The sequence below is a fragment of the Vulpes vulpes genome, chromosome 6 (assembly GCF_048418805.1).
Source record: "Vulpes vulpes isolate BD-2025 chromosome 6, VulVul3, whole genome shotgun sequence".
Classification (NCBI taxonomy): domain Eukaryota; kingdom Metazoa; phylum Chordata; class Mammalia; order Carnivora; family Canidae; genus Vulpes; species Vulpes vulpes.
Window position 1 is genome coordinate 64864866 of NC_132785.1, and position 25307 is coordinate 64890172.

Genomic DNA, 25307 nt, shown 5'->3' on the forward strand with positions numbered 1-25307 from the left:
ACATCTGATGGTGATCCAGGATTTCTTCCCTTGCTCAGTGGAAGCCCCCTGAACTCCTGCAGCAGCTCTGTCTAAAGTTCACCCTGCCTTTCTGCTCTTGCACCCGCTGCCTGGTGCCTGGCTCTGCTGCCAGCTGCCGCGGGGTCTGCAGCGGCACTCCCACCTCTCTCCTCTGCTCCTGCAGCTTGCCTTCTCAGGGTGTCCCCTGTGCCTTCCTTTCCTCTGCCCACTTCCTCATGGCTCCCTGAGTCCTTCCTAGGAAGACGAGTGGTCCTGGGGTGGGTGGATGGAGTGGGCAGAAGAGGGGGCCACGAGGACAAGGGTGGGAGTCCATGGATCTGAGGATCTGAGGCCTCCTCACTGCTCAAATCTTTTCTCTCTGCTGGTTCCCCTAGTCCCCCCCCCCCCCCCGCCCCATTTCTTGACTACCCCCCTCACCCTGCCCCACACTACCACTCTCCTTGGTTATCCCTACTCTCCCCGCTTCCTCCTCCTCTGATTCTGACTCTTCCTGACTCTTCCTGGCTGCTCAGAGTGGGGGCTGAGGAGGAGCCTGGCTGGTGCAGCTGTGTGGTCGGGTGCAGGAGATAGGTCCAGGGCTGAGCTGGGCCTTCCAGGGCTCCCTGGGGCTGGTAGCCAACAGCCCCGTATCTTGCACACTTCTGGAAGTGTGGGGCCTTCCCTCGAAGCCCAGGTGTGGTGGGGGCTCTGGGGCCTGGTCTTATGTAGTTAGGAGAAGGCTTGCTTCTTTCTCCACTTCCCAAGCCTCTGGTCACCACCACTGCCCCCTCCCAGAGTCCTGTTCACATGGGACTCTCCTCTCCATAATCCCTTGTCTGCCTGTCTCCCCTCCAGATGGCTGGTCATAAACTGGCCAAAGATGCCCCATTTCCAGTGAGCCCAGATGAGGAAGGTCCTGGAAAAGGAAGTTTCAGCAGGAAGTGAAGGACAAGATAGGAGTGCTGTGGACAGAGAGGGATGTGAGGGAGGTAGGAGAGGGTGGGCTGAGGGTACAGTTCTGGCAGTGATGGGGTGGGGGCCCTGACCTTGGGCCATCTCCAGCTGGAGATAGTGGTGGTGTCTGCAAGGCTAATGGGCTGCAGCCAGAAGTCCTTGTGCCCTCTCAGAGACGTGCCATAGGCTGGGGCTTGGGGGTCATTACCCCATGCCTCTGAGGGCATCCCTATGTGCTAAACCTCTCCTTGGCAGCCCAGCCCTGGTGCTGTCCATGGTGGTGGGGGTAGTGTTGGTCAGTGTAGGTCCATTGCAGATATGCTCTGCATGCTTTAAGCAAGCCTTAAGGATTTTTCTAAATCTCCTTTAACCCCAAGGGTCTCTGGGCCAGGGAGAAGGTTGGGAGGAGAGTTGTCACCTGTCTGCTGAGGAGGAGACGAAGGGGAACGTCTGAGCCAGTGCTGTACCAAGGATGCTCAGAGCCTCCAGAGCTCTCTAGGAAGGCCTCCTTGGGCTGTCTGTGAAGCTGCCCCTCCTTCCCTGGAGCCCCAGCCCCCAGGCCCCATGGCCCACCCCAATTTTCATGTCCTTGTGGCTGGCAGGCGAGGAAGAAGAGTCTGGAGGTAGGATTTTGGCTTTAAGGAAAATAACTTTATTCTGCTTTGTCCAAAGGGGCTGCTATATAGGCTCTGGAACCGGGCAGATCAAGAAGATATGGCAAAGCTATTCTTCATTCAAGCCCTTTTGAAAGAAATAAAATCCAAATTAGTTCTGGGGAGCTGGGTGTTGGGCAGGGATGGGCATAGAAAACAGAGGGGAGACGGGGCAACCGATGGGGTGGAGGACTGCTCTAGGCCTGAGGGACACCCCCATGGTGATAAGAGATGTTTTCTATGGGTCGGTGTGGAAGGGTCAGGGCTCTGAGGTCAGCCAGAGGGAAACTGTCTGGGTAAGGACCTAGGAGTAATCTGGGCTGTCCATCTTAGGGTCAGAAGGGTCGCTAGGCTATAGGACAAAACTAGGTGAAAGACAAGAGGAGATCAGCAGTTGGGGGGAATTGGGACACGGTGGGTGTATACAAATTGGGGTCTTCTAGGGTTGCTGACCACCCTAGGGCTGGGATTCACAAAGTCATTGAAAGTTAGAGCTTGAAGAATCTTAGAAATCACAGAGGACTGCATTACATGGCCCTCTGGGGCTTCATGGTTCAGTTGTGGGGGATGAATGAAGAGGAGGCATCCCTGGTATGAGTGGGCTCTGTCTGAGGGGCACTGGTGTTGGTGGCTGTGCTGACCCGGGGCGACTAGTGAGGCCCAGTGGAGGGACCCACCTTGGCACCGATGTCGCGGCTCTTGGCTCGCAGCTTGTTGACCTGGGACTCCGCGATGTCTGCGCGCTCCTCCGCCTCATCCAGTTCGTGCTGCACCTTGCGGAACTTGGACAGGTTGGTGTTGGCCTGCTCTTCCTGTGGGGGTTTGGGGACAGGGACCATGAGGTGAGAGGAGGCCAGAGGAGGCCACCAACTCCCCAATGTCCCTTCCCCGGACCCAGTCCCTAGCAGGGCCACTCACTGCCTCCTCCGCCTGGCGCTTGTAAGCCTTGACCTTCAGCTGCAGCTTGTCCACCAGGTCCTGCAGCCGTAGCAGGTTCTTTCTGTCCTCTTCCGTCTAGGGGTGGGGTGGTTAGGGATGAGGATGGCCTGGTCCTCAGAGGCAGCATGCCCCTCCCCCTGCTTGTTGTCTTTACCCGGAATGTAATATCTTCACTCACTTTTCCTTTCTGATCCTCAACAAACACCTGCACTCTCCTTATAATTTTTTTTACCGTAAAAAACTACTAATATTTTTAAATGCCTTGTACCAGAGTAGATGGAATCCTGAAATTCTGTACAAAATCATTTGTATGCACTATCCCAGGGAGCAGGCCCTTAGAAGTTCTGGGGACCCGCAGAGAACACATTCTCTTGTTCTAGAAGCCAGCATGCCTGGGAGTAACTCTGGGACTGCAGCAGAATAAGATTTCCTGGGCTGCAAGGAAATGACATAGATTTGATCTAAGTTAAGAACACATGTGTGTCGAGATGATAACTTTCTGGATTGGCACAGAAGCAAAATCTAATTAGGAGTCTGATTCTAGAAAACAAACGAGAAAGTTCTGAGATTTGTTGAAAGACTTTGGTATTGTTTTTGATGTATTTTTGTGGTCATGGCACCCAACCAGGGCTTGGTAACATATTTGCTTTCTGGGAATTTGTGCTGGGTAAGCTCTGGAAATTTGTGTTGGGTAAGCTCTGTCTGGAGCTCTGGGTGTTGTCCCCAGGGGACAGGTGGAGGGGGATGTTGGAGGTGGAGCTCCTAGGCCACAAGGCTCAGAGGTTCATGTCTAGCCCAGGGGACCGCCAGGGTAGAAGAGGGCTTGCAGAGTGGAAATAGGGCAGTGGGGAGCTGCACTCCCACTCTTTTCCCTGGAGGAGGCTAAGAGAGAACACTTCATTCCTCTAGGTGTTATTGCCCTGGCTTCAGGCTGTGGTGCAAGGGGTCCAGCCCCAGAGCAGCCACCATGCCCACACCTGGTAAGTCAGCTCCTTGATGCGACGCTCACTCTTCCTCATGCCCTTGACTGACTCTGCATTGCGCTTCTGCTCCGCCTCCAGCTCATTCTCCAGCTCCCGCACCCGGGCCTCCAGCTTCTGCAGCTGCTTCTTGCCACCCTTGAGGGCGATCTGCTCAGCCTCATCCAGCCGATGCTGCAGGTCCTTGATGGTCTGCTCCATGTTCTTCTTCATGCGCTCCAGGTGGGCGCTGGTGTCCTGCTCCTTCTTCAACTCCTCTGCCATCATGGCAGCCTGGGGACAGGAGCAACGTGTAAGAGAACAGGACCTGTGGCCCCTTCTCCCTCCAGGATCACCTTTGCCCCATCCTGGCGCTTGTTTCCCGAGGCCCACCAACCCATGCAGCTGGAGAGTCCACTTGTCAGGGCACAGTGGCCTGGCCGGGACCAGGGCCCTTGTTCATGTCACTAGTGGGGGCGGGAAAGGGAGGAGTCACTCACATCTGTGATGGCCTTCTTGGCCTTCTCCTCGGCATTCCTGCACTCCTGTACCGCCTCTTCCACTTCAGTCTGAAGCTGTGACAGGTCTGCATCCATCTTTTTCTTCTGGTTGATGAGGCTGGTATTCTGAGGATCAAGGTGAATAGAGCATGAAAAACACTGAGCATTCATGGGTGGCTCCAAACCTCACCTGCTGAGTTCTGCTAGCCGTGTTTCTGTCCAGGAATGTGGTGGAGTCACTCACCTGGGAGTGCAACAGCTGCACCCGCTCACTGGTCTCGATCAACTCCTGCTCCGCCAGCTTCCGGGAGCGCTCTGTCTGCTCCACCACGGCCCGCAGCTCCTCCAGCTCGGCCTGCAGCAGGTTGTTACGCCGCTCCACGATGGCGATGTTCTCCTTCAGGTCGTCATTGGCACGCACTGCATCGTCCAGCTGGATCTGGGTGTCCTGTAGATCAGGAGGGTGGGTATGAGAGACAGGTTGGCCTCTGGGTCCATCAGAAGGCTGTTAGGCTAGGCTGGATGCCAGTGGGGAGCCCAGTGTGCTGGGTCAGGAGGGCCTGTGGGAGATCTCTGCAGTAGCCGAGGCCAGGAGGCACCTGCTGTTGTAATGGGGTACCACCACCCAACCTGGCCACATGGAGGCTAGTCCATCTCCGAGTAAGGGGACTTCCTGCTTTGGGAGTCTCCATGTACCTTCAGCAAGCTCTGGAGACCCTTAACTTGCTTCTGGGCCTCAGCAGCCATGCGGTTGGCATGGCTGAGCTGGATCTCCATCTCATTGAGGTCGCCCTCCATCTTCTTCTTCACCCGCAGAGCCTCATTGCGGCTGCGCGTCTCCGCATCCAGGGAGGTCTGCAGCGAGTCCACCACCCGCAGGTGGTTGCGCTTGGCCTGCTCCATCTCCTCATCCTTCTCCGCCAGCTTCCGCTCGATCTCTGCCTTGATCTGGTTGAACTCCAGCTGGGCCCGGAGGATCTTGCCCTCCTCATGCTCCAGAGAGGCCTGGGAGGAGATGGGGAGAGAGGGTCGGTGATAAGAGCATAGGGCCAGGGGCAGGAGTCTGTCCATGAATCATGGATACAAAGTGAATTCAAGAGTGGTATTAAGTGGTTCAGTCAAAGAAGCAGGAGGAAGAAGAAAAGAAAATTTAAAAGGAGAAAAGAAGGTTCAGGAGAGGTGGTTCAGATCCTCACAGAGGAGAGTGAGCTATGAAGACAAAGAAGAAAATGAAGAGAAAGGTGTTGCCAAGGAAACAGAGGCAATCAGGCATAGAATGTAAAAAATCCTGAAGAGGGAGGCAGAGGCAGAAAGGAGAGGGGAGTGGAAACGGGAAATCTTGTCTAAGATGTAATGGGTAAAATGTGTGAAGGAAATAGAGTGAGCTGTTCATTCATTCATTCATCCATTCCACAATGTTTGCTGAGTGGCTGCTATGTACCAGGCACTGTTCTAGGCTCTAAGGATGGGACAGTGAATAAAACAGACAGAAGGGAGATGAGAACAGGGACCATAGACTAGTGCTCAGCTCCCTCCCCTGCACACACCCACTGGGCCACACCCTGCACACACACCTCAGCCTCCTCCAGGGCTGACTGCAGCTCCAGCTTCTCCGCCTCCAGCTGCTTGCGGACCTTCTCCAGCTCGTGGATGGTTTTTCCACTGGAACCCAGCTGCTCAGTCAGGTCAGAGATCTCCTCTGGGGGAGGGGCCGGGCCATTCAGTTGGGGGCTGCCATGGTCCAATGGGGAGGCACCCCTCTTGGAGCCCCTAGGTGGTGCCACATGAGAACACCACCCCCAGCCACCTCCCTGCCCCCAGCCTCCCAGGCCCCAGCGCACCCTGAAGGTTCTTGTTCTCCCGCTTGAAAGTCTCCAGATGCTCCAGGGACTCCTCATAGGCGTTCTTGAGCTTGAAGAGCTCTGTGCTGAGGGAGCGCGCCTCCTTCTGTGACGACTCCAGCTCTGACTGCGACTCCTCATACTTCTGCTTCCACTCGGCCAGGATCTGTGGGGACCCGGCTCACTGCACAGCCCCCTCTCCCAGCCCCAGCACTTCACCCTCTCCAGGGCTGCCCCAGCCCCTCAGCAGGGCTCAGCCTCCTCCCCTCTTGCCCCCAAGGAGGAGGCCCCTGGCTTTATGGTGACGCTGGCCTTCCAGCTCTGCCCCTGGCTGAGACCCCCAGCCCAGGCCCACCTTGTCAAAGTTCCTCTGTTTCTTGTCCAGGGCTGCGGCGGCTGCATTGGAACGCTCCACATCCACCATGAGGTCCTCGATCTCATTCTGCAGCCGGTGTTTGGTCTTCTCCAGTGAAGAGCACTTGGCATTGACAGCCTCCACGGCCTCCTCTGCGTCCTGTAGCCTCTGGGCCAGCTTCTTCCTGCCAAGGGTAGTGGAGGTATGGAGGATGGGAGAAGGTGGGGAGGATAGAGGGTGTAGATTTGGACAAGGAGAAATAATGTGAGTGTTCTAGAAAACAATCCTTGAAAATTCAGAAGCGTTGTTGGAGAAGCTGAGGAGAGGCCCCAGGGGGTTAAGAACCAGGTAGGCAAAGAGGGTTTTGATGGCACACTATGAAGATCCAACAGGACCCAGGAGGGCCTTCCAGGTGGTCTGACCCCGGGCCAGCCTCTAGGCTGCAGACATGGAGGAGGCATGGGCTTTGGCAGCCCACCCCACTTCCTCTGCCAGAGCATCCTGCCCCTGGTGGGAGCACTCTACCCTCAGACAAACCTTTTGTTCGTCTTATATTCGGATGAGAAACATAACGCGAGCAAAAAGCTTCCCTGAGAGGAGAAGGAGCTGGGGCCCTGGACAGGGTTCTCCTGTGTTGTCCAAACCTGGCCAAGCGTCCATACCCAGTGAGGAGTCTTCCCAGCCTTGGGCTGGGCTGTGTCTTGCCTGTAGAGGGGCCTCAGCTAGAGGTGGGCCGCCTGGGACTCACTTGGCCTCCTCGAGTTCCTCAGTCCTCTGGATGGCATCCGTCTCGTACTTGGTCCTCCACTGGGCCACCTCCGAGTTGGCCTTGGACAGGACGCGCTGCAGCTCGGCCTTGGCCTCGGTCTCCTCCTCGTACTGCTCCCGCAGCAGGTCACAGTCGTGGCGTGCCGACTGTAGTGCATGGGCCAGGGCATTCTTCGCCTGTGGAGGGGCAACCGCCCAGAAGAGAGCTCAGCTTTCTCTAGAGTACACCCCAGTCAGTGCCCATGTCCTCACCCTAATTTCTCCAGACCTCACTTAGCTCTAAATCCCCAGGGGACCTAGAACAGTCTATGGAGGACCAATGACAAAGAATGTCCGCAGAGCATATAGCACTGTTTACTCATGTCATGCCCACCACTCCTGCTCCTCACTATCTCAGGCATTGTCAACCTCATCCCCATTTACAGGGGAGGAGGCAGGGGCTCAGAGAGGCCACGTGGTTTCTTCAAGATTACAAAGCTCTAAGGGGAAGGTCAGGATTGGAGCACTGGCCTTTTCAAAAGGTTGTGTTCTTTCCCCCTTTTGTTCACGAGGCCAGCAAAGTGCCAGCACAATAGGCTCCAGTTTAGTTTCTTTCTCTAGCTTTCAGATTGTCCTGACCCACTTGTGCAGTTTTTGCATCCCACACCTGTGGCCAGCCAAGGCCGCCATTCCCTCCCTAGTTTGTTTCTCTCTTCCACCTCACTTCCCCCCTGACCCAGGGCCCTCTCTCTCCAGAAATGGCAACAGAAAAGCAGAGGGCAACAGATTCAGGAGACATATGGTAGGTTCTGGGCTAGGACTCTGTTTGGAAAATGGGAGAACAATGGAAAGACAGCAAGCCTTATCCTTGGGCCCTACTTGCTCCTTTCCTGGGCCAAGTGGCCCTAGTCTAGGCCTCACCTTAACCTCCTCCTCCAGCTGCCTCTTGAGGTCCTCCAGCTGTTGGGTATAGGTGAGCTTGCCTCGGGTCAGCTGGGAGATCAGTGCCTCCTTCTCATCCAGCTGCCGGGACAGCTCACCTGGAGGGGCACAAAGGCATACTCAGCTCTGGAAGGTCAGCCCCACCCTTCCCTCCCCTCCCCTTACCTTTCAGCCCCATTCTCTGGAGAGGGGTGTGTCTGTGTGTGTGTGTGTGTGTCTCCCTAAGGCTGGGTGGCTCAAGAAGTCAGGGGAGATGGGGTGGGGCTCACCATTCTCAGTCTGTAGCTTGGCCCGCTGGCTGGTGAGGTCATTGACAGAACGCTGGGTCTCCTCAGCCTTGCTTCGGTGTTCATTCATCTGGTCTTCCAGGGTCCGGCACATCTTCTCCAGGTTAGCCTGAGGGAGGAAGGGGAGTCATATGATGGATGTAGGGGGCACTGATGGGTAGTCAGAGTTGTAATTATAGAAGCGAAGGAGAGAGGCACTGAAGGGAGAGGATGGGAGAATAGGGTGGAAGAAGGAAAGCAGGAAACCAAACCATCACAGAAGAGAGGAGACATGGACAGAAAGTAGAAGTGGGTGCAGGAAACTGGGCACAAGGACCCTGAACAGGCAGCCCACCTTGGCCTTGATGATCTGCTCCATGTTGGAGGTGACATCGTCCAGCTCCAGCTTGAACTCGCTCTTCTCCTTCTCCAGCTTCTGCTTCACGCGCTGCAGGTTGTCGATCTGCTCGCCCAGCTCGGCCACGCTGTCGGCGTGCTTCTTGCGCAGGGCCGCCGCCGTGGCCTCGTGCTGCAGCGTGGCCTCCTCCAGGTCCCGCCTCATCTTCTGGAACTCGGCCTCCCGCTTCTTGTTCATCTCGATCTGCACGGACGTGGCGCCTCCGGCCTCTTCCAGCCGCTCGCTGATCTCCTCCAGCTCCCGGGACAGGTCTGAGCGCAGCTTCTCCACCTTGGCCCTGGCGGTGCGCTCAGCCTCCAGCTCCTCCTCCAGCTCCTCGATCCGAGCCTGGGCCGGGATGCAGAGAGCTCAGACCCACCACCTGGAGCCTTCCATCGGAGCCCCCACCCCAGAGCTCTACAACATTCCTGGCCTGTCTGGAACAGCAAGCCTATTCCATTCTATCAGCAGAGAAATGGAAATAAAAGGATTTGGAGAAGATGTTTTGGACAGCTGAACTAGCCTTCCTTTAGGCCAGAACATTACACATTCTCTATTGAAAGGAAAGTGGTTGAAGCTTGCTTTTTTTTTTTTTTTTTTTTTTTTTTTTTAAGATTTTATTTATTTATTCATGAGAGACACACACAGAGAGAGAGGCAGAGACACAGGCAGAGGGAGAAGCAGGCTCCATGCGAGGAGCCTGATGTGGGACTCGATCCAGGGTCTCTAGGATCACCTGGGCTGAAGGCAGCACTAAACCACTGAGCCCCCTGGGGCTGCCTGAAGCTTACTCTTTAAGAGGGACAAAAAGACCTGTGTTTTAGGGATATTATAAGCAGTTTAATCTCTGCTTTAGGGGTAAGAATCAAAGTCACAGACTGTCAAGGCTAAAGAGATCTTAAAGCCACTGGTAATAAGGGAGGACACAGAGACCCAGATATCTGGAGTGGGCTCCTCATAGTTACCAGCTAAACCGGAGCTGAGACAGGAAGCCAGGATTTCTGCCCCTACACCTGTAACCTTTTCAAGGTCTCTTCCTATGTCATCTTTGGATCACCCAGCCCCTCCTTGGGGTGTTGCTCTGTGTGTGTACTGTGGTAGCTCAGCATCTCTATGGACATATAGCAAGTTCCTGTAATGCTGGGGGGAGGACATCCTGGAGGGCGGGGGGTGAAGGAAGCTGACAGCCAGCCCATGGGCTCCAGCCTAGGCATCCCACACCTCACCTGAAGCTCTTTGAGCTTCTTCTGCAACTGGCTGCCCAGCGCCTGCTCATCCTCAATCCTCGCATTGAGGGCATTCAGCTCAAAGTCCTTCCTGTGGGGAAGGAGGGAGGGAAAGATGAGGAAGGTTGGTTGAGCACCAGGAGGGCCCACCAGTGATTGGAAATGGTAATACAAAAGACGAAGAGCAAGATTTCATCAGAAAAATAGCATCTGGGGATGACATAGGGTCCCTGAAAATGTGAAATGTGTTGAAGGAATAAGAAACCTAATGGGCAGAGCACCACAGGTGGAGTGACAAGACCTGGACTCTCTGATCCTGTGGATCAAGGGCACTACATTAGATGGCTTCAAAGGCCCCTTCTGGCTCAGGTGGCCTTTAATTCTATCACCATTACTTTGGGCACTTTGGTTAACCTTCCTGAGACTTCATTGCCTCTTCAGTAAAGTGGGCTCAAGATACCATCCTTAGAAGGTGGTTTGAGGATCCTTGGGATCATATATTCTTTCTTTAATTCAACACATGCTGTGCCCAGGGAAGTGTGAAGACTCCTGGGCAGATGCAAGCCCCATGATGATGTAATCATAATGATTCTCAGAGCCTTTCAAAGTCCTGACCCTAAAGCTCCCTAAGATCCTTGATTATCCAAACCTATCCTGTAGGCTCAGTTTATCAAGTGTGGGAAGTGGATTTGTATATCTTGGTAAGACTTGTAATAAGAATTGGATCCAATAAGAATTGGATCCATCAGACCCCTGTACTGCTCAAGCATGGTGGCTACCCCATTTCTCTGTGATCCTCTGGGCTCTCTGCAAAGGACCCAAAAGGTCTTTCCTGAGAGGGTTTTGTGTGGAGCCTTCCTCAGTATTAAGCAACTGGTTTACAAAGAAATTTGTGTGTAGAAGGAAGTAAGCTATTAGTTTCCATCCCTCTTTGCTGCCCAACAGGAAGAAAAGGCTTGAGGGATCCAGGTTAGATTTTCTGCTGAGGAAGATTGCAAGGCCCTGCTGCATGTGGCTGGGGGAAGGGAGCCATTTTCCTGGGGGCTTCTGTCCACAGTTTTGTACCCACTGATGGAGGCTGCATGAGGCTGTGGCCTCAGGATGGACATCTCGGAACAGCCAGTACTGTCATAGGCACAATAGGCTGCTGAGCTGGGGAGAAGGAAAGGTGCCAGGGAGGGAAACACTCTACTTTTTAAGCCGCTCATCTAGCTGCTGCTTGTCATTCTCCAGGTCCATGATGCTCTCCTGGGTCAGCTTCAGGTCACCCTCCAGCTTCCGCTTTGCTCTCTCCAGGTCCATGCGCACCTTCTTCTCCTGCTCCAGGGATCCCTCCAGCTGGTGGGGGAGAAGGACCAGTGTGCCTTGTTAGATCAATCACCCTGATTTGGTGATTTGGAAGCTCAGTCACTCCAGGTTTAGGGAATCCTAAGAGATATCCAGGACTTGGGAAAGCTTCCCCAGAGTGGACCAGGGAGCTGTAAGAGCACCTAACTATTTGATAAATGATTTCATGAATGACCATGTGATTAAACCCCAAAGTACCATTTGTTCATTCAGCAGGCTCTTGTAGGCCTGTCCTAGGCACTTCAGATACAAAACTGAATCAATCAATCCAAGTTCTCACCTAAAGGCAGCTTACAGTCTTATGGCTGAGATAGATACTTCGATAATGATAATATGGGTGATAGATGATCCAATGGAGATATGCATAGAGAAATATCTGGAACAATGATCACTGAGGACCAGATCCTGCGTAAAATATTAGAGGTCCAAAGATCCTCAGAGCCTCACAAAATTCCCAAAGAAATGTATTATATCCTTATGTGATAACTCTCTAGACCCTGTGGTCGAAGATAGAGATATCTTTGGTTCAAAGGCTTGAACTTAAATTGAAATAAGTAAGCCCATCTCTATTGTTGATCCTATCATGGGATGAGATACATAACTGATAATTGACTACCCTTCTCCTTTTCTATTCCCCAGCTCCCTTTTAGAAAGGTTTCAGGGGAGGGACCACTCTCCAATCTCATCCCTCCAAACACACACAGACACACAGACACACACACACACACACACACACACGGACATGGACATGGTATATCTAGGCCCTGTGACAATCTACTTACATCATCCACCTGCTGCTCCAACTTGACCTTGGCCTTGGTCAAGGTGTTGACCTTGTCCTCCTCAGCCTGAAGGTCATCTAGGGCCTGCTGGTGGGCCTCTTGCAGAGCCTTCTTCTCTTTGGTCAGCTTGGCAATGATCTCATCTAGCCCAGCCATCTCCTCTGTCAGGTTCTTCACCTGCCAAACAAGAACCCCACCCCCTTTAGGGTCTGAGGTCATCAGCCTGGAGACATCTATCGGGATGTCCAATGCCAAGGACCAGGACCACACTGTGGTCTGGGAATCCTGAGGAGACCTGGGCTGGAGCCAGAAGGAGTTGCCCTCACCTTGTTCTCTGTTGCATGCTTCTCCTTCTCCACCTTGGCCAGCGTCAGCTCCAGGTCATCAATGTCCCTTTTGAGCTCAGAGCACTCATCTTCCAGCTTGCGCTTCTTGGCAGTGAGCTCTGCATTCATCTCCTCCTCATCCTCCAACCTTTCAGTCATCTCCTTCACCTTGGCCTCCAGCTGGATCTTGTTCTTGATCAGCTGGTCACAGCGCTCCTCTGCATCAGCCAGGTTGTCTTGTTCCTGAGGACAAAGCATAGAGGGGAGGCTTTTCAGTAGGTGGGGTTCTCACCCTGGCAGGCTCAAGGAGGGAGCAGCTCAGCCCTCACTGTAGGAGGGGAGCTCCAGGACAACCCAGCTAAGAAGAACCTCAGAAGGATGAGGAAGGGAAGAATTTCAGGACAATGTGATGGGAATATTGGAGGATGGAAGCAGAGAGGAAGGGAACTCAGAAGTCTCTTTACTTGGCCCTTTCCTCTGTTCTATTTCACTGAAGGGAAGGAACTGCATTTACTTAACATATTTACCACCTGGTAAGATGGCCAGCTTTATCTCCTATCCAGAGATGAGGACATTGAGACTCAAAGATAATGCATGGTTTGCCTAGGTTCACAAAATTATTGAGCTGTGAATCCAGGTTGAACCCAAGTGGAAAGCCTGTGTTTTTAAAAGTTAGTTCTTTTCCCCTTCTCTTTCATTCTCTGCGGGGACCTCCTTGGAGGCCGTTGGAGTATGGATCCCAAAATCCTGTGTCTGTGAGAGGACAAGGTGAGCCCTGGGTGGGGAGGTGCAGGATGTGTAGGAGATGTTGGCTGAGCTGGGTGGGTGAGCCAACAGACGCCCAGGAGCCTCACCGCTTGCACTTGAAGCTGGAGGTCATTCTTCTCCTGCAGCAGGGACACCATCTTCTCCTCCAGCTCCTTGCGGCGAGCCTCTGACTTCTCCAATGCCTCTTTGATGCGCGCAAACTCTTCCTTCATGGTGGCCATCTCCTTTTCTGTCTCGGCACTCTTGAGCAGTGGCTTGATCTTGAAGTAGAGCTTCATCCAGGGCCAGTTCTTAACCCCCATGAAGGCCCGAATGTTCCACTGGATTATCAGCAGGGAGTCTCTGCAGGGGCACAGCGAGAGGGTTGTAAGAGAATCCCATCTCTCCTTCCTGTCCTGAGTCAGGACTCCTCAGTAATGGCCCTTGCTTCCTCTATGTCTCTCTGGCCATAGGCCCACCCTAGGTCCATAGGAGCCCCTCCGGTGGTCTTCTTATTTGAAGTCTTGTTGAACTTTCTCCTGACACTGCCCCTGAACCACCCTGAGCCTTACTTAGATAGCCAGGAGCCTCCTTTGAAGCTCTCACCTGCGTTCCAGCAGCTTCTTATACTCCATTCTGGAGAGCACACCCCGGGACTGGGCCTGGATGCGGGTGATGATGCGGCTCAGCCTCTCGTCACGCATCTCCTCCAGCAGTCCCAGCAGCCCAGCCTTGAAGAACACCTGTAGCCAAGGGGTGGGTGGGCCAGGAGAGGAAAGAGGAGAGAGTTCTTTTAAGGAAGGTAACACCCTAGGAAAGAACTCAAAGGAAGAGGCCAATGGCAGCTGGAGCTGGGACCGGGAGTGGTACCGGTTTACGGGAGGGAAACATGCAGTTCAGAGATGGTCCTAAGACAATTGATAAAAGGGAAGGAGCCGTGAGTTGAGGAACTAAAGGACAAGAGAGGTCTTTCTGTAATCAGTTCATCTCCTTCCTTCCCTCACCTTGGTGTGGCCGAACTTGTACTGGTTGTGGTCGATGTCCAGGGAGCCCAGCAGTTTCTCTGCCCCTTTCCTGCTGTCAATGAACTGGCCCTCAGGGATGGCTGCTGGGTTGAGGATGCGGTACCTGGAGAGGAAGGTGCCCTGAGTCACCCATGTTCTGCGCCAATCTGCTCTTCCCACAGCATTTGGGGCCACCTGTGGACTCCTCTTCCCACCAGGTCTGCCCAAGCTCCCCCTGTTCCCTGAACTCTGGGGGCACCCCTGTACCCACCTCTGCCTGAAGTCCCCGTAGAGGATGCGGTTGGGGAAACCCTTCCTGCAGATGCGGATGCCCTCCAGCACACCGTTGCAGCGCAGCTGGTGCATAACCAGTGGATTGTCTATCACCCCTGCAGCAGTAGGGGGTGAGGGAAGAAGGTGTGGGGAGAGTACTGGACTAAGCCAAAAGTTCTGGGCTCTGATTCTGGCTCTGCCACTCACTAGCCAGCAACCTTAGCAAGTCACTTAATAATGGTCCTTTTTTTTCTTCCCATTTTTTTACTAGCTGTACTCTTAAGAGTAATCAAAAGCTTTTCACATTCCTTATTTTATGTTGTGTTTATTATCATATAATTATGTTGTGATTATTATCAATTGCCAGGGTGGATATATCCCACTTTCTAGAGAGGGAGCTAAGCCCAGAGGAGTTAAGCCCAGAGAAGTTAAGGCACTTCACCAAGGTTACTAAGCTGACCAAAGCAGAGTCACGCTTTGAATCCAGGCCCCTGAGATTCCAACTCTTAATCAGTCAAAAAAAGGATAAACAATCTCTATATGTCTCATTGAGGGTTGCATGCTCTGAAGCAATGCCCATGAAAGTGCCTTACAAGCCTCCCCCCCCACCCCCCCACCCCCGAGCCACATTGCAAATACAAGGAAATGAGTGGACAGTAGTCTGCTACCTCATGGGGGATGGGAGGAGGGTGTCATTTGGAGACCACCATGGTGGGGGATTAGCCATGGTTTAAGGGACCTTGTTCCCAGAGCATGGGGCATGTGGCCAGTAGATGGCTGGGCTGAGTTCTGGGCCTTACCTGGAGACTTTGTCTCATTGGGGATGATGCAACGCACGAAGTGGGGATGTGTGGAGCGCAAGTTGGTCATCAGCTTGTTCAGATTTTCCTGTGGTCCAAAGCACAGGTGGGAAAAGTAATGCAAGTGGAGGAGAGAGATGTAGGGAGGGGGAGAAGAGAGAAGTAGGGAGGGAGAGGAGAGGAAGGGAAAAACAGACAGAGAGAATGAAGGAATGGTGGGGAGGACACGGAGGAGGGGAGAGGTGGAAGGGCAGAGTGAGATGGGAAACAGGAAGAGAAGAGGCCACCCACAAAGTGGGAGAGAATGGAGAGGAGGAAAGACAAGGAGGGAAAGGAACCACAAGGGAAGGAGGAGACAGAGGAGTCAGGTAAGAGAATGGGAGTGGTGGGAAGGAGCAGGCTTGGTGGCTGCTGGAGAGCCACGCTGGGCTGGGGTGAGAGCACATGCTTACCCTGTGCAGAGCTGACACGGTCTGAAAGGATGAGCCCTTCTTGGCTTTGCCTTTGCCCTTATCGACAGCTGAGGGAGGAGAGTCAAGGAAAGGGAGCTGAAGGGCCGTGTGAGAGGCCAGGGGCTCCATCACAGACTCTTTACATCCTCACTGGCATTTGGCCTCCAGGCGAGGGTCTTCACTGTGGGGTGCTCAGTTTTTCCACCCCATTCTACCTCACTGAACCTGTAAACCTTAGGGCACAACCTGACAGAAAAGTGATGGAGTATAGCAATGGACTTGCTTCAGAACCATGGCAAGGATGCTGCTCCTTTGTCCCAGGGCTCCAGTCTCTACTTACGTGCATCAGCCCCAGCATAGTTGGCAAACAGGTTGCTGAGCAGCTTGAGGGAGGACTTCTGGTACAAGGCCACCACCGTCTCATTGAGTGGGTCTTTGTTCTTCTGTAGCCAGCCCAGGATGTTGTAATCCACAGTGCCAGCATAGTGGATGAGGGAGAAGTGGGCTTCCTGCTTCCCCTTGATGTTGCGTGGCTTCTGGAAGTTGTTGGACTTGCCCAAGTGGTTGTCATACAGCTTGGCCTTGAAGGTCATGTCAGTGGCCTTGGGGAACATGCACTCCTCCTCCAGGATGGACATGATGCCCATGGGCTGAGGGTAGGGGGGAAAGCATCACTGAGCATGCTTCATGCATGCAGAAGGTTCCTGCTTTAAGGTCGATATTTGCTTATGGTGACTCCCCTTTGGGAATTAAAGTATCAGCCTCAGCTTTGAGTCCAGTTATTTCCCAACTTGCACCTGTTCATGGCTTCCCAAGGTGGAAGACTTTGTTCGATTTCAGAGGGACCTTTGTGAAAGTCTGGGAATGTGGATGTTTTAGATGCTTTATACATCATTCCATTGCCCAGATCCCTGAGATGTGGTGGTTAAAAACAGGCACATTCTTTTTTTTTTTTTTTTTATGATAATCACAGAGAGAGAGAGAGAGAGGCAGAGACACAGGCGGAGGGAGAAGCAGGCTCCATGCACCGGGAGCCTGATATGGGATTCGATCCCGGGTCTCCAGGATCGCGCCCTGGGCCAAAGGCAGGCGCCAAACCGCTGCGCCACCCAGGGATCCCCAGGCACATTCTTATGATTCCCTGCCCCATATTCAAGCCAGGTTAAACCTAAGGTTGATAAACACACTGGTATGGGAGGATTTCTGGAGCTGCCCATCCTCCCTGTGTTCATTCTCAAGCCCCCAGAACCTCAGCTCTCCCTGTGCCACCCTGTCCTAGGTAGTCAGGACAACACAGAGCTTGGGACCCAGATCATGTCCAACAGGGAGAGGGTGGCTGCCATTTTGACTGGGGCATTCAGGTAGGATGTGAGTGAGCAGTTCAGGCACTCTGTCTGGGATGACAGGGGAGGGGGACACAGGCAGCAGGTGGAGGCAGCACCTTCTCAATGAGGTCGATGCAGGCCTGCAGGTCCATGCCAAAGTCGATGAACTCCCACTCGATGCCTTCCTTCTTGTACTCCTCCTGCTCCAGCACGAACATGTGGTGGTTGAAGAACTGCTGCAGCTTCTCATTGGTGAAGTTGATGCACAGCTGCTCAAAGCTGTTGAACTGCAGGGGGTGGGGGTGGAGCGGGTCAGGCAGGCAGGGGTCTGAGTGGCCAATGGGATCAGCCCAGGCCCGTGCCCATGCTCCTCCCAGGGAAGGAGAGCTCCTGTGGAAGACAGGGTGAGGTGTCTGCCACTCCTGAGCCCCACTGCCTTTCCTGAGACTGGCCATGATGGGAATAGATGGGAATGAGTGAGTCACTCTCCCCCCGCGGTCCCCCCGCTGCCCGTTATGCATAGGCTCCCCCTACTCACATCAAAGATCTCAAAGCCAGCGATGTCCAGGACTCCTATGAAGTACTGGCGTGGCTGCTTGGTCTCCAGGGTGGCATTGATCCGTGTTACCATCCAGTTGAACATCTTCTCGTACACTGCCTTGGCCAGTGCCCCGGTGGCATATGCCACCTGGAAGGTAAGGGAGAGACCCAGATGAGGAGAGTTAGTACAGAGAGTGAATTCCACTGCAGCATGCCAGCTCCCTCCCCACTTATGTTCTGAACATGACCCACCTGTTGGACATTCTGCCCCTTGGTGACGTACTCGTTGCCCACTTTCACCCGAGGGTGGCACAGCCCCTTAAGCAGATCAGCTGAGTTCAGCCCCATGAGGTAGGCAGACTTGTCAGCCTCTGGAAAGAGAGAGCCGGCAGCCAAATTGGTAAAGGGATGACTCCTTTACAGATGTGGCCCAAAGCTGTCCCCCAGCATTCCAGACTCCCACCTTCAGTGCCATCTGGCTCAGCCTGCTCCTCTCGCTGCTTCTGTTTGAACTTCATGTTTCCAAAGTGCATGATGGCACCTGTCAGCTTGTACATGGAGTTCTTCTCCTCTGAAGTGAAGCCCAGCACATCAAAGGCATTCTGTAGGCAGATCCCATATTGGTGGACCCCAAAATAGGAAGTATGGCAGGCAAATGAGATCCCTCTTCAGCTGAAGAGAGAACTTCTCTCCTGAATCCCTGTAGCTTCTAAGACTCCCATACCCAGCAAGGAACTCCAAAACCAAGACTGGAGGTATAAGAGCAGGATGGTGTGCATACTGCCCCAGATCTGGCATCAATGGTCATAGCTGTCCTCTGGACCTGCTCTGGTTACCCACTCATGTTTTCTACTTTTGTCCCTCTTCTAGGCCCTACACTTGTTTCCCTACTTGAACCTTCCCTACCTGTCTATATCTGGTCTTCACCTAATAGTCTGCTCCAACCCCATGGCGACTAGATGACCCACCCCACTTCCCTTGATGATGCCTTGCTTCTTGGCTTGTCTGCTTTTCTGTCTCATGATGTTCAACATTCTCTGTTTGCTTGAATACCAAATATTAGCCACCCTATCTCAACATCCCCATTCCCTAACACATCCTGGTCATAGGACATGTTCTGGCCCTTGGGAGGGTCATACCACTTTGCATAATAGATAAACAATATCTCAGCTCTCCTCTTGAGCCAGTGAACTGGCCTCATTTACTCCTCATTGCCAGTCCCCTCACCTCTTGACCAGGTTCTCACACACTTACATCAGTGGCCATGAGCTCCTCAGAGTCATCAATGGATGCCACTGTGGTCTCTCCTTGGGAGATGAATGCATAATCGTAGGGGTTGTTGGTGATCAGCAGCATGTCTGGGAGGAGAAGATGTGATTAGGATGGGGCACAAACCTCTGGCTCTCACTGGGGCTGCCTGCCACAGCACAGGGCTTGCTGGAAAGCACATGACAAGGCTTAATGTGGTCCCACATCCCACAGAACTGAATCCAACAGTGTCATAAACCCAGGGCATGCCAGCAAGCAGACACAAGCAGAGGGGACCAGGTTGCCATGGAGATAGTTGGTCTCGGTGGGTAGCTCTGACTCACCCAGCAGCTCAGGCTTTTTGTTAGACAAGATTTGGTAGAAAATGTGATAATCTCTCTCTGCTTTCAACTGGAAAATAACTCTGGATTTTTCCAGAAGGTCTGTGAACAGTAAGAGAAGAAGAAAGAGAGAGAAATGTGGAGATTTAGGTACAAAGAAATAGAGGAAAAGGAATGGTCAATGTAGCAAGTAAAAAGCAGAAGAAAAGGGAGAGACAGAGAGACTCATGTACAGACACGAAGAGACAGAAGCAGAGAACAACTAAAGAGAGTCTCAGAGGGAGATGAATATACAAACAGAGATACAGAGTCAGTGACAGAAAGAGAGGGAGAGAGACTGAAGGGCAGAGACCTTAAGAGAAACATAGATATACAGAGAGAGAAGAGAGAGACAGGTTGGGATGGAGATCGCATAGAATGAGGGTAAGCTCAAACTGAGTCCTAGCAGATTCATGGCACTCACAGGTCTCTATGTCTGCAGATGCCAACTTTCCGGTTGCCCCAAAATGGATTCGAATGAATTTCCCCTGGTGAGAAGGAGGAGAGCAGTGATGGGTTAAGGCAAGGCTCATATTTGACGCTATCCCTCCACCACCCTGAATTCCCAACCCAATGTCAGGGACCACTCACAAAGCGGGAGGAGTTGTCATTCCGGACGGTCTTGGCATTGCCGAAGGCCTCCAGGGCGGGGTTGGCCTGGATGATCTGGTCCTCCAGAGTGCCCTGCAGAGGTCAGGAAGGATGGCAGGTGAGAGGCCTCCCTCTCTCTTCCTGCAGTGCAGGCCCATGTAGAACAACAGGCCTACCTTTCCCGGGGTCTGATCCTTCTTGCTGCGATCCCCAATGGCGGCAATAACAGCAAAGTACTGGATGACCCTCTTGGTGTTGACTGTCTTCCCGGCCCCAGATTCCCCGCTGTTGGGACAGTCAGGGGCTCGTCAGGGGCTCAAGCAGTGAACAGACACTGCTTGATACAAACAAGCCTCAAGTCAGGGGAGAGTGTCTGGTCCCACTTGAGTGGGACCCCTGAAGCAGGAAGCTGCTGGGTAATGTGCATCCCGAACACACATGGGATCAGGGGGAGCACTGGGAAGGATACCATAAGGAGCTGCTGGGTTCGAACAGAAGGAACCTGGTCTTAGCTAGGCAAGGTCAATGTGAAGAAGTGGGCCTGGGCCATTTTGGAAAAGAATGGGTGGTGGTGGCAGAATGGGGAAGGTTTCTGAAGGGAAAGATGAAAGAAAGTGAGGGGAAGAAGACATGGTGATATTGGGCTTATGGATAAGTAAGCAATGATTTAGAGGAGAGTGAGTGCAGGGAATGGGAGAAGGAAACTCTAAGAAAGGTGGGAAGCAGAAAGGAAATGGGAAGTAAAGGCAGGGGTAAAGGTCACAGAAGAAGGAGGAGCTGGCATGAAGGTGGAGGGAAATGAGAACTCCGGGTCCATGCATGAGGGCTGGGGTCCGTAATGGCAACTGGGATCAGGGAGGTCTGGAGGGAATGAGTTAGGAGCTACACTCACGTGATCAGGATGGACTGGTTTTCTCTGTCTGTTGGGAGCAAGCAGGGAAGAAAAGTCAGGAGCCACAGAGGATGCTCTTGCCTGGCATCCACCTACCCCCTTGCCCCACCTCCCTGCTTCCCTCCAGGCATCTCTCAGTTGTCCAAATCAACATGTGCATTCCCTCCCGTGTGGCTCCTGAGAAAACCCTGCAGTCAAAGCCTGTCACCTGTCAGCATGTACTGATAGGCATTGTCAGAGATGGAGAAGATGTGGGGCGGTGCCTCACTCCTCTTCTTGCCCCGGTAGGCAGCCACCACCTCGGCATTGTACACCGGCAGCCACTTGTAGGGATTGACGGTGACACAGAAGAGGCCCGAGTAGGTCTAGTGTAGAGAAGGAGGGTTGAGTTACTAGTGATGAAGGGGGAGTAATGGCAGGTTTCAGAGTTAGAGAACAATTCCAGGAAGGGAAGAAGGGAAAGGAAAAATCTATGAAAGCACTAAATCTGAGTAATACCAGCCTCGGGGGTTATTAGAACTGAACCTGATGCAGGGGCCGGTATAGAGTGCAGTAATGTTTGGACACAAAGAACAGAAACCTATGGCTCTAGGAAGTGGGCCTATGTGGATCAGGAAGCTACTAGACTCAGAGGATGTCCTGGGTGGCGCACTCACGTAGATCATCCAAGAGGCGTAGCGCTCCTTGAGGTTGTAGAGTACAGCGGGCTCGTGCAGGAAGGTCAGCATGGCCATGTCCTCAATCTTGTCGAACTTGGGTGGGTTCTGCTGCATCACCTGGTCCTCCTTCACGGTCACCGTCTGCAACAGCCCCCACGCAGGCCCTATTGTCAACTCTCCCTCTGCCCAGAAAGGAGTCAGACCAGTTCTAGGACAGTGGTGTTCAAGAGAGAAGGGCCCAGGATCAGAAAGAAGATGGATGGGATAGTGGGAATGAGAAGGGCTGTTGGGAAGGTATGGATCGGTGCCCCAAAGAAAGGGAAATCAGACTGTCCTCAGGTCTGTGTGGAATGGGGCCTGGTCGTAACCACTCTGCGTACCCCAGAGGGGGTCGGGGGTGGTCCAAGAGGGCCTCGCATGCCAGCTCTGTCACCCACCTTGCCATTCTCAGTCTCAGCGGTGACTTTGCCACCCTCTCGAGACACAATTTTGGCCTTGACAAACTCCTCCTTGTCATCGGGCACGAAAACATCTTTCTTGAGGTCAAAAGGTCGGGTCTGGGCTTCCAGCCGCTCCTTCTCTGACTTGCGCAGGAAAGGGGCGGCGGCCCCAAACGCGGCCATCTCTGCATCCACCATGGCTGCACCTGCAGTGGGTGGGAGTGAGAGAGGACGCTGGCTGTCCTTCCACCCACTCACCCTCCACCCCCTTCCCTAGGCTCTCTCTCCTTCAGTGGGAGCCCCAGAATCTAGCACCATACTCATGAGTCAGGGGCAGGTCATCATGCATCCCTTGTTTCTCAAGCTGATCCCTCAACTTAAGAAAATAGCCTAGCAAACCTGTCAGGGCAGAAGGGGAGGCTAACTTTTGTTCAGCCTGGGGGTCTCCTGGAAGAGTGAGGAGCATCCTGGGTTTCTCTGGAGCAGAAAGCTAACTGTGTCCATCTCAAATCCTTGTCCCTCCCTGGCTCCTCCCTAGTCACAGGCAAGGGGCTCTTGGTTGCCAAGACATACTCCCCAAGGCAAGGCAGAAACTAGAATCCCATAGCCTGGCTTTGGGGCTGTCATGGCCAATCTTCCTGGATTCCCCCACACTTCATCTTCACCTTTCCTTACCTTGGCTTCTCAAATTTGCGTACTAGATGAAAGGGGCTCAAGCCTGCAGGGGACCTGGAAAGAGGGAAGGTTGTGTCAGGGCCACCTCCCTGCTGCTTCCTGGCTCTGCCCTTCAGCATCCACCCCTCCCCCAGGCCTGAGAACAGGTGGGGAGTGGTGGCCAGCTTCCCTGGTCTTGTCTTCTATCTGGCTTTCTGAACACTGTTGTTCTTTATCCTGAGCTCTAATTCTAATGATTTCCTGATGCCTATTCCTCCTCCTCCCATCTGGGAGATGGTCCTACCCTTGCCTATACTCATCTAGTATTGCCTATACTCTAAGCCACCTGAGAAACAACTAATGGTCGCATTTGTTCAGTGCTTTACAGTCTCCAAAGCACTTTTACACATCCTCTCTTACCCAAGCCTCACCCCATTCTACAGATGAAGAAATTAAGTTTAAGGGGCTTACTTGTCCAAGAAACTATAATAATAACTGGCAAAGCCAGGCCTTGAACCCACATCCCATGACTCCAAAGCCAGTTCTCTTTCATTCTGTCCTCGTTTGTCAGTCTTGGTGGATATTCTCAGAGAGGAGACCCTTGTGCGCTTCCTCTCATAGACATACCCATCACACAGCCAAACACTCTCCACATGTCCTCTGATGAACATGCATTTCTGCTGCTCATGCACATGCCTCATACAGACATGCTTCCTTCCTATACCTCAGCACACACATCCCTCCCAGTGTGCCGTTATGCCTTGGCCACAGAGATGCTTGTTAAGTATGTATATGGTATAAATAAACCCGGATCACTATGTATTTTCAAGTATACAAAGACCTGGAGCAGAGCCGCCTGGGTGGCCCAGTAGATTGAGCGTCTGACTCTTGGTATCGGCTCAGGTCATGATCTCGGTGTCATGAGATCGAGTCCTGAGTTGGGCTCTGTAGTCAGTGTGGAGTCTGCTTGAGATTCCCTCTCCTTCTCCGTATGCCCCTCCCACTTATGTGCTCTCTCTCTCTAAAATATATAAACAAATCTCAAAAAACCCCCACAAAACCCTGGAATATTACACCATGTGCCTCTGAACTCCTTCTACAGAGTGTACACACACTGTAGCAGTCTTGACTCCTGGTTGTGCATACAAGTACCTCCATGTGCATGGATATGGGTAGTTACTCATTACAGACCCCACAGAACTAGCTTCTAAGCATATATACTTCCTAATTGCTCTCTCCTATCTTCTTCTCCCTCCACTCAAATGGATCAGCTGTCTTAAGGCATGATCGTAAACACATCTCCCACTTGATATTTCTGTATCTTAATTAGGCAATGAGGTACACACCCTCCCCTCACCATACATTGAGACCATGCACACTTGTACACAAAACACACACACATACACCTCTAATGCATAACACATTCTGGTCCCATATGCTCAGATACAGATATTCATACACACACCCCCAATACATGAACCTCCCCACTCCCAGGGCACCTAGACTCATGTTTACACCTGCACTGGGTGTGCTCAATGATCAGACCTGGTATTCTGCATGAAGCCCTGCATGCAGCTTGCTGTTTCTAGAGGAGCCCTTCCTAAAGCTGGGGCCCCCTTATCCCAGAGGAAGGCCTCCTGCTCGGCGCTCCTACCTGAGAGCAGCAAGGAAAGACAGAGCACGAGAGAGAGCTGTGGAGCTTGGCCTGGTCAGGGGTTGTATATATCGGGCAGCAGGCGCCCCCACCCCCACCTGCACCCAGTCCCTAGCCGGATTTAGAAAGGGCTGTTGTCACTAGAAGCATTTCCCCCAGGCTCCCCCCCCCTTTTCCCAAAGTGCTCCCCACCCCCCATCCAGCTAGGAAACAATTGGAAGTGGTCGTCATTGTTATGGCATGGAGTGTGCAGGGTCTGAGTTCCAGGGGGCGGGGATGGCTCAAAGTGCAGCCAAAATATCTCCCAGGCCAGGCTTCAACATTCCATAGCTGGCAGGAGAGGGGACTGGTCAGACCACCAATGACCTCAGGCAGGCAGGGCTCTGTTCCACCCCCCTCCCCCACAGGGCTCTCCTGGCCTCTGACACTGCTGTCCCTCTGGCCCCTGGCCCCCTGAGCTGGTGGCCCAGCCCCACTAACGGTGTCTCTGGGCTTCCTGGCCTGGGTCCTATGTCCACCAGTGAGATGGGAGGGGGTGAGTGTCAACAGCAGAGGGGTAGGGCAGAGTTGGGGCCACAGCCCCCCAGTGGGGGCTAGACTAGGGCAGCTGGAAAGAGCTTTCCCAGCCAAGTGGCAAGAACAAGACCAGGGAGCTTAGAGATGAGGACTCTGGCTTGGGCACTGATTTCCTTGGACCAGCCAGGCAATGTGTTGAGGTCACCGAACCTCAGAGCCAGGCAGGCCATTCGTTAGTCCTTCATTTTATGGACAAGGGAAGTGCCCTCTTTAAGGTCATGCAGCTAGGCAGGGCAGCAAGATTCCAGGCAGTGCGGGGAGCTAAGCAGATGGGGCAGAGGTCAGGACCCACTGTACTCAGAGGGCAGACCCAGCTGCTGCCTGGTGGTCCTAGAGGAGCCCCTTGCCTGACTCATTTTCCTGGCTCAGCCTTCAGGTACTGAACACTCTAGCTCAGAGCCAGACATTCTTGGAGGCAGAGATAACATAGATGCTCTGAGCTAGGAGACCCCTCACAAAGATAGCTGCTGCCTGGCCCACCTATCCTCTTGTGTTCTGTGGCGCGGTCTCTCTCCAGACCTGGTGAGACTGGTGTTCTGGCAAATGGGGCAGAAAGACAGGAAAAATATCCCCCTTTCCTGCAGGCCTTAAAAGCGGCACAAAGGAGATAAAGAAAGGGACCTCAACATACAAGCACAGAACGCAGCTAATGCCACCCTCTTCTAGCTACAGTGCAGTGCGTGCAAGCTTCACTGGCTCCGTGTCCAGGCAACCACTGCGTGGTTTGCTTTGAAATCCCCCTCCTTCCCTAGCACAGCTCTTCAGCGCATGTGGTTTAATCCAGCCGATTAGCTGTCCGTTTGGAAGGAGGGCGCCAGGCCTGGGGGATGGGGAGTGC

General features: G+C 53.2%; 1 protein-coding gene across 1 annotated transcript; it reads right to left on the minus strand.

Moving 5' to 3' along the window:
* Nucleotides 1-1583: 1583 nt before the first annotated feature.
* On the minus strand, nt 1584-24187 carry MYH7 (myosin heavy chain 7). Its single transcript, XM_072762558.1, has 40 exons — nt 23894-24187; nt 22261-22314; nt 21583-21791; nt 21143-21286; nt 20695-20851; nt 20487-20514; nt 19771-19879; nt 19595-19687; nt 19428-19491; nt 18968-19066; nt 18630-18733; nt 17839-17977; nt 17628-17746; nt 17374-17523; nt 16952-17122; nt 15851-16160; nt 15511-15578; nt 15059-15146; nt 14257-14374; nt 13986-14109; nt 13588-13724; nt 13089-13344; nt 12235-12477; nt 11909-12085; nt 10972-11117; nt 9780-9870; nt 8512-8901; nt 8160-8286; nt 7870-7988; nt 6950-7146; nt 6202-6385; nt 5847-6012; nt 5580-5704; nt 4702-5010; nt 4250-4453; nt 4006-4131; nt 3524-3799; nt 2526-2621; nt 2285-2419; nt 1584-1695 (listed from the first exon to the last, which is right to left on the minus strand). The coding sequence occupies exons 3-40, from the start codon at nt 21781-21783 to the stop codon at nt 1678-1680; spliced, it is 5808 nt and encodes a 1935-aa protein (XP_072618659.1). The 5' UTR covers nt 21784-21791; nt 22261-22314; nt 23894-24187; the 3' UTR covers nt 1584-1677.
* Nucleotides 24188-25307: the final 1120 nt, after the last annotated feature.

What these genes read in the sequence shown, in the direction of transcription:
- MYH7 (XM_072762558.1), bottom strand. Translation starts at nt 21,783, where the DNA reads ATGGTGGATGCAGAGATGGCCGCGTTTGGGGCCGCCGCCCCTTTCCTG. An exon ending in ACGCCTCTTGGATGATCTAC is followed by an intron (nt 20,852 to 21,142) that starts GTGAGTGCGCCA and finishes TCTCTACACTAG; the next exon opens with ACCTACTCGGGCCTCTTCTG. An exon ending in GGAGAACAAGAACCTTCAGG is followed by an intron (nt 5,705 to 5,846) that starts GTGCGCTGGGGC and finishes CCCCTCCCCCAG; the next exon opens with AGGAGATCTCTGACCTGACT.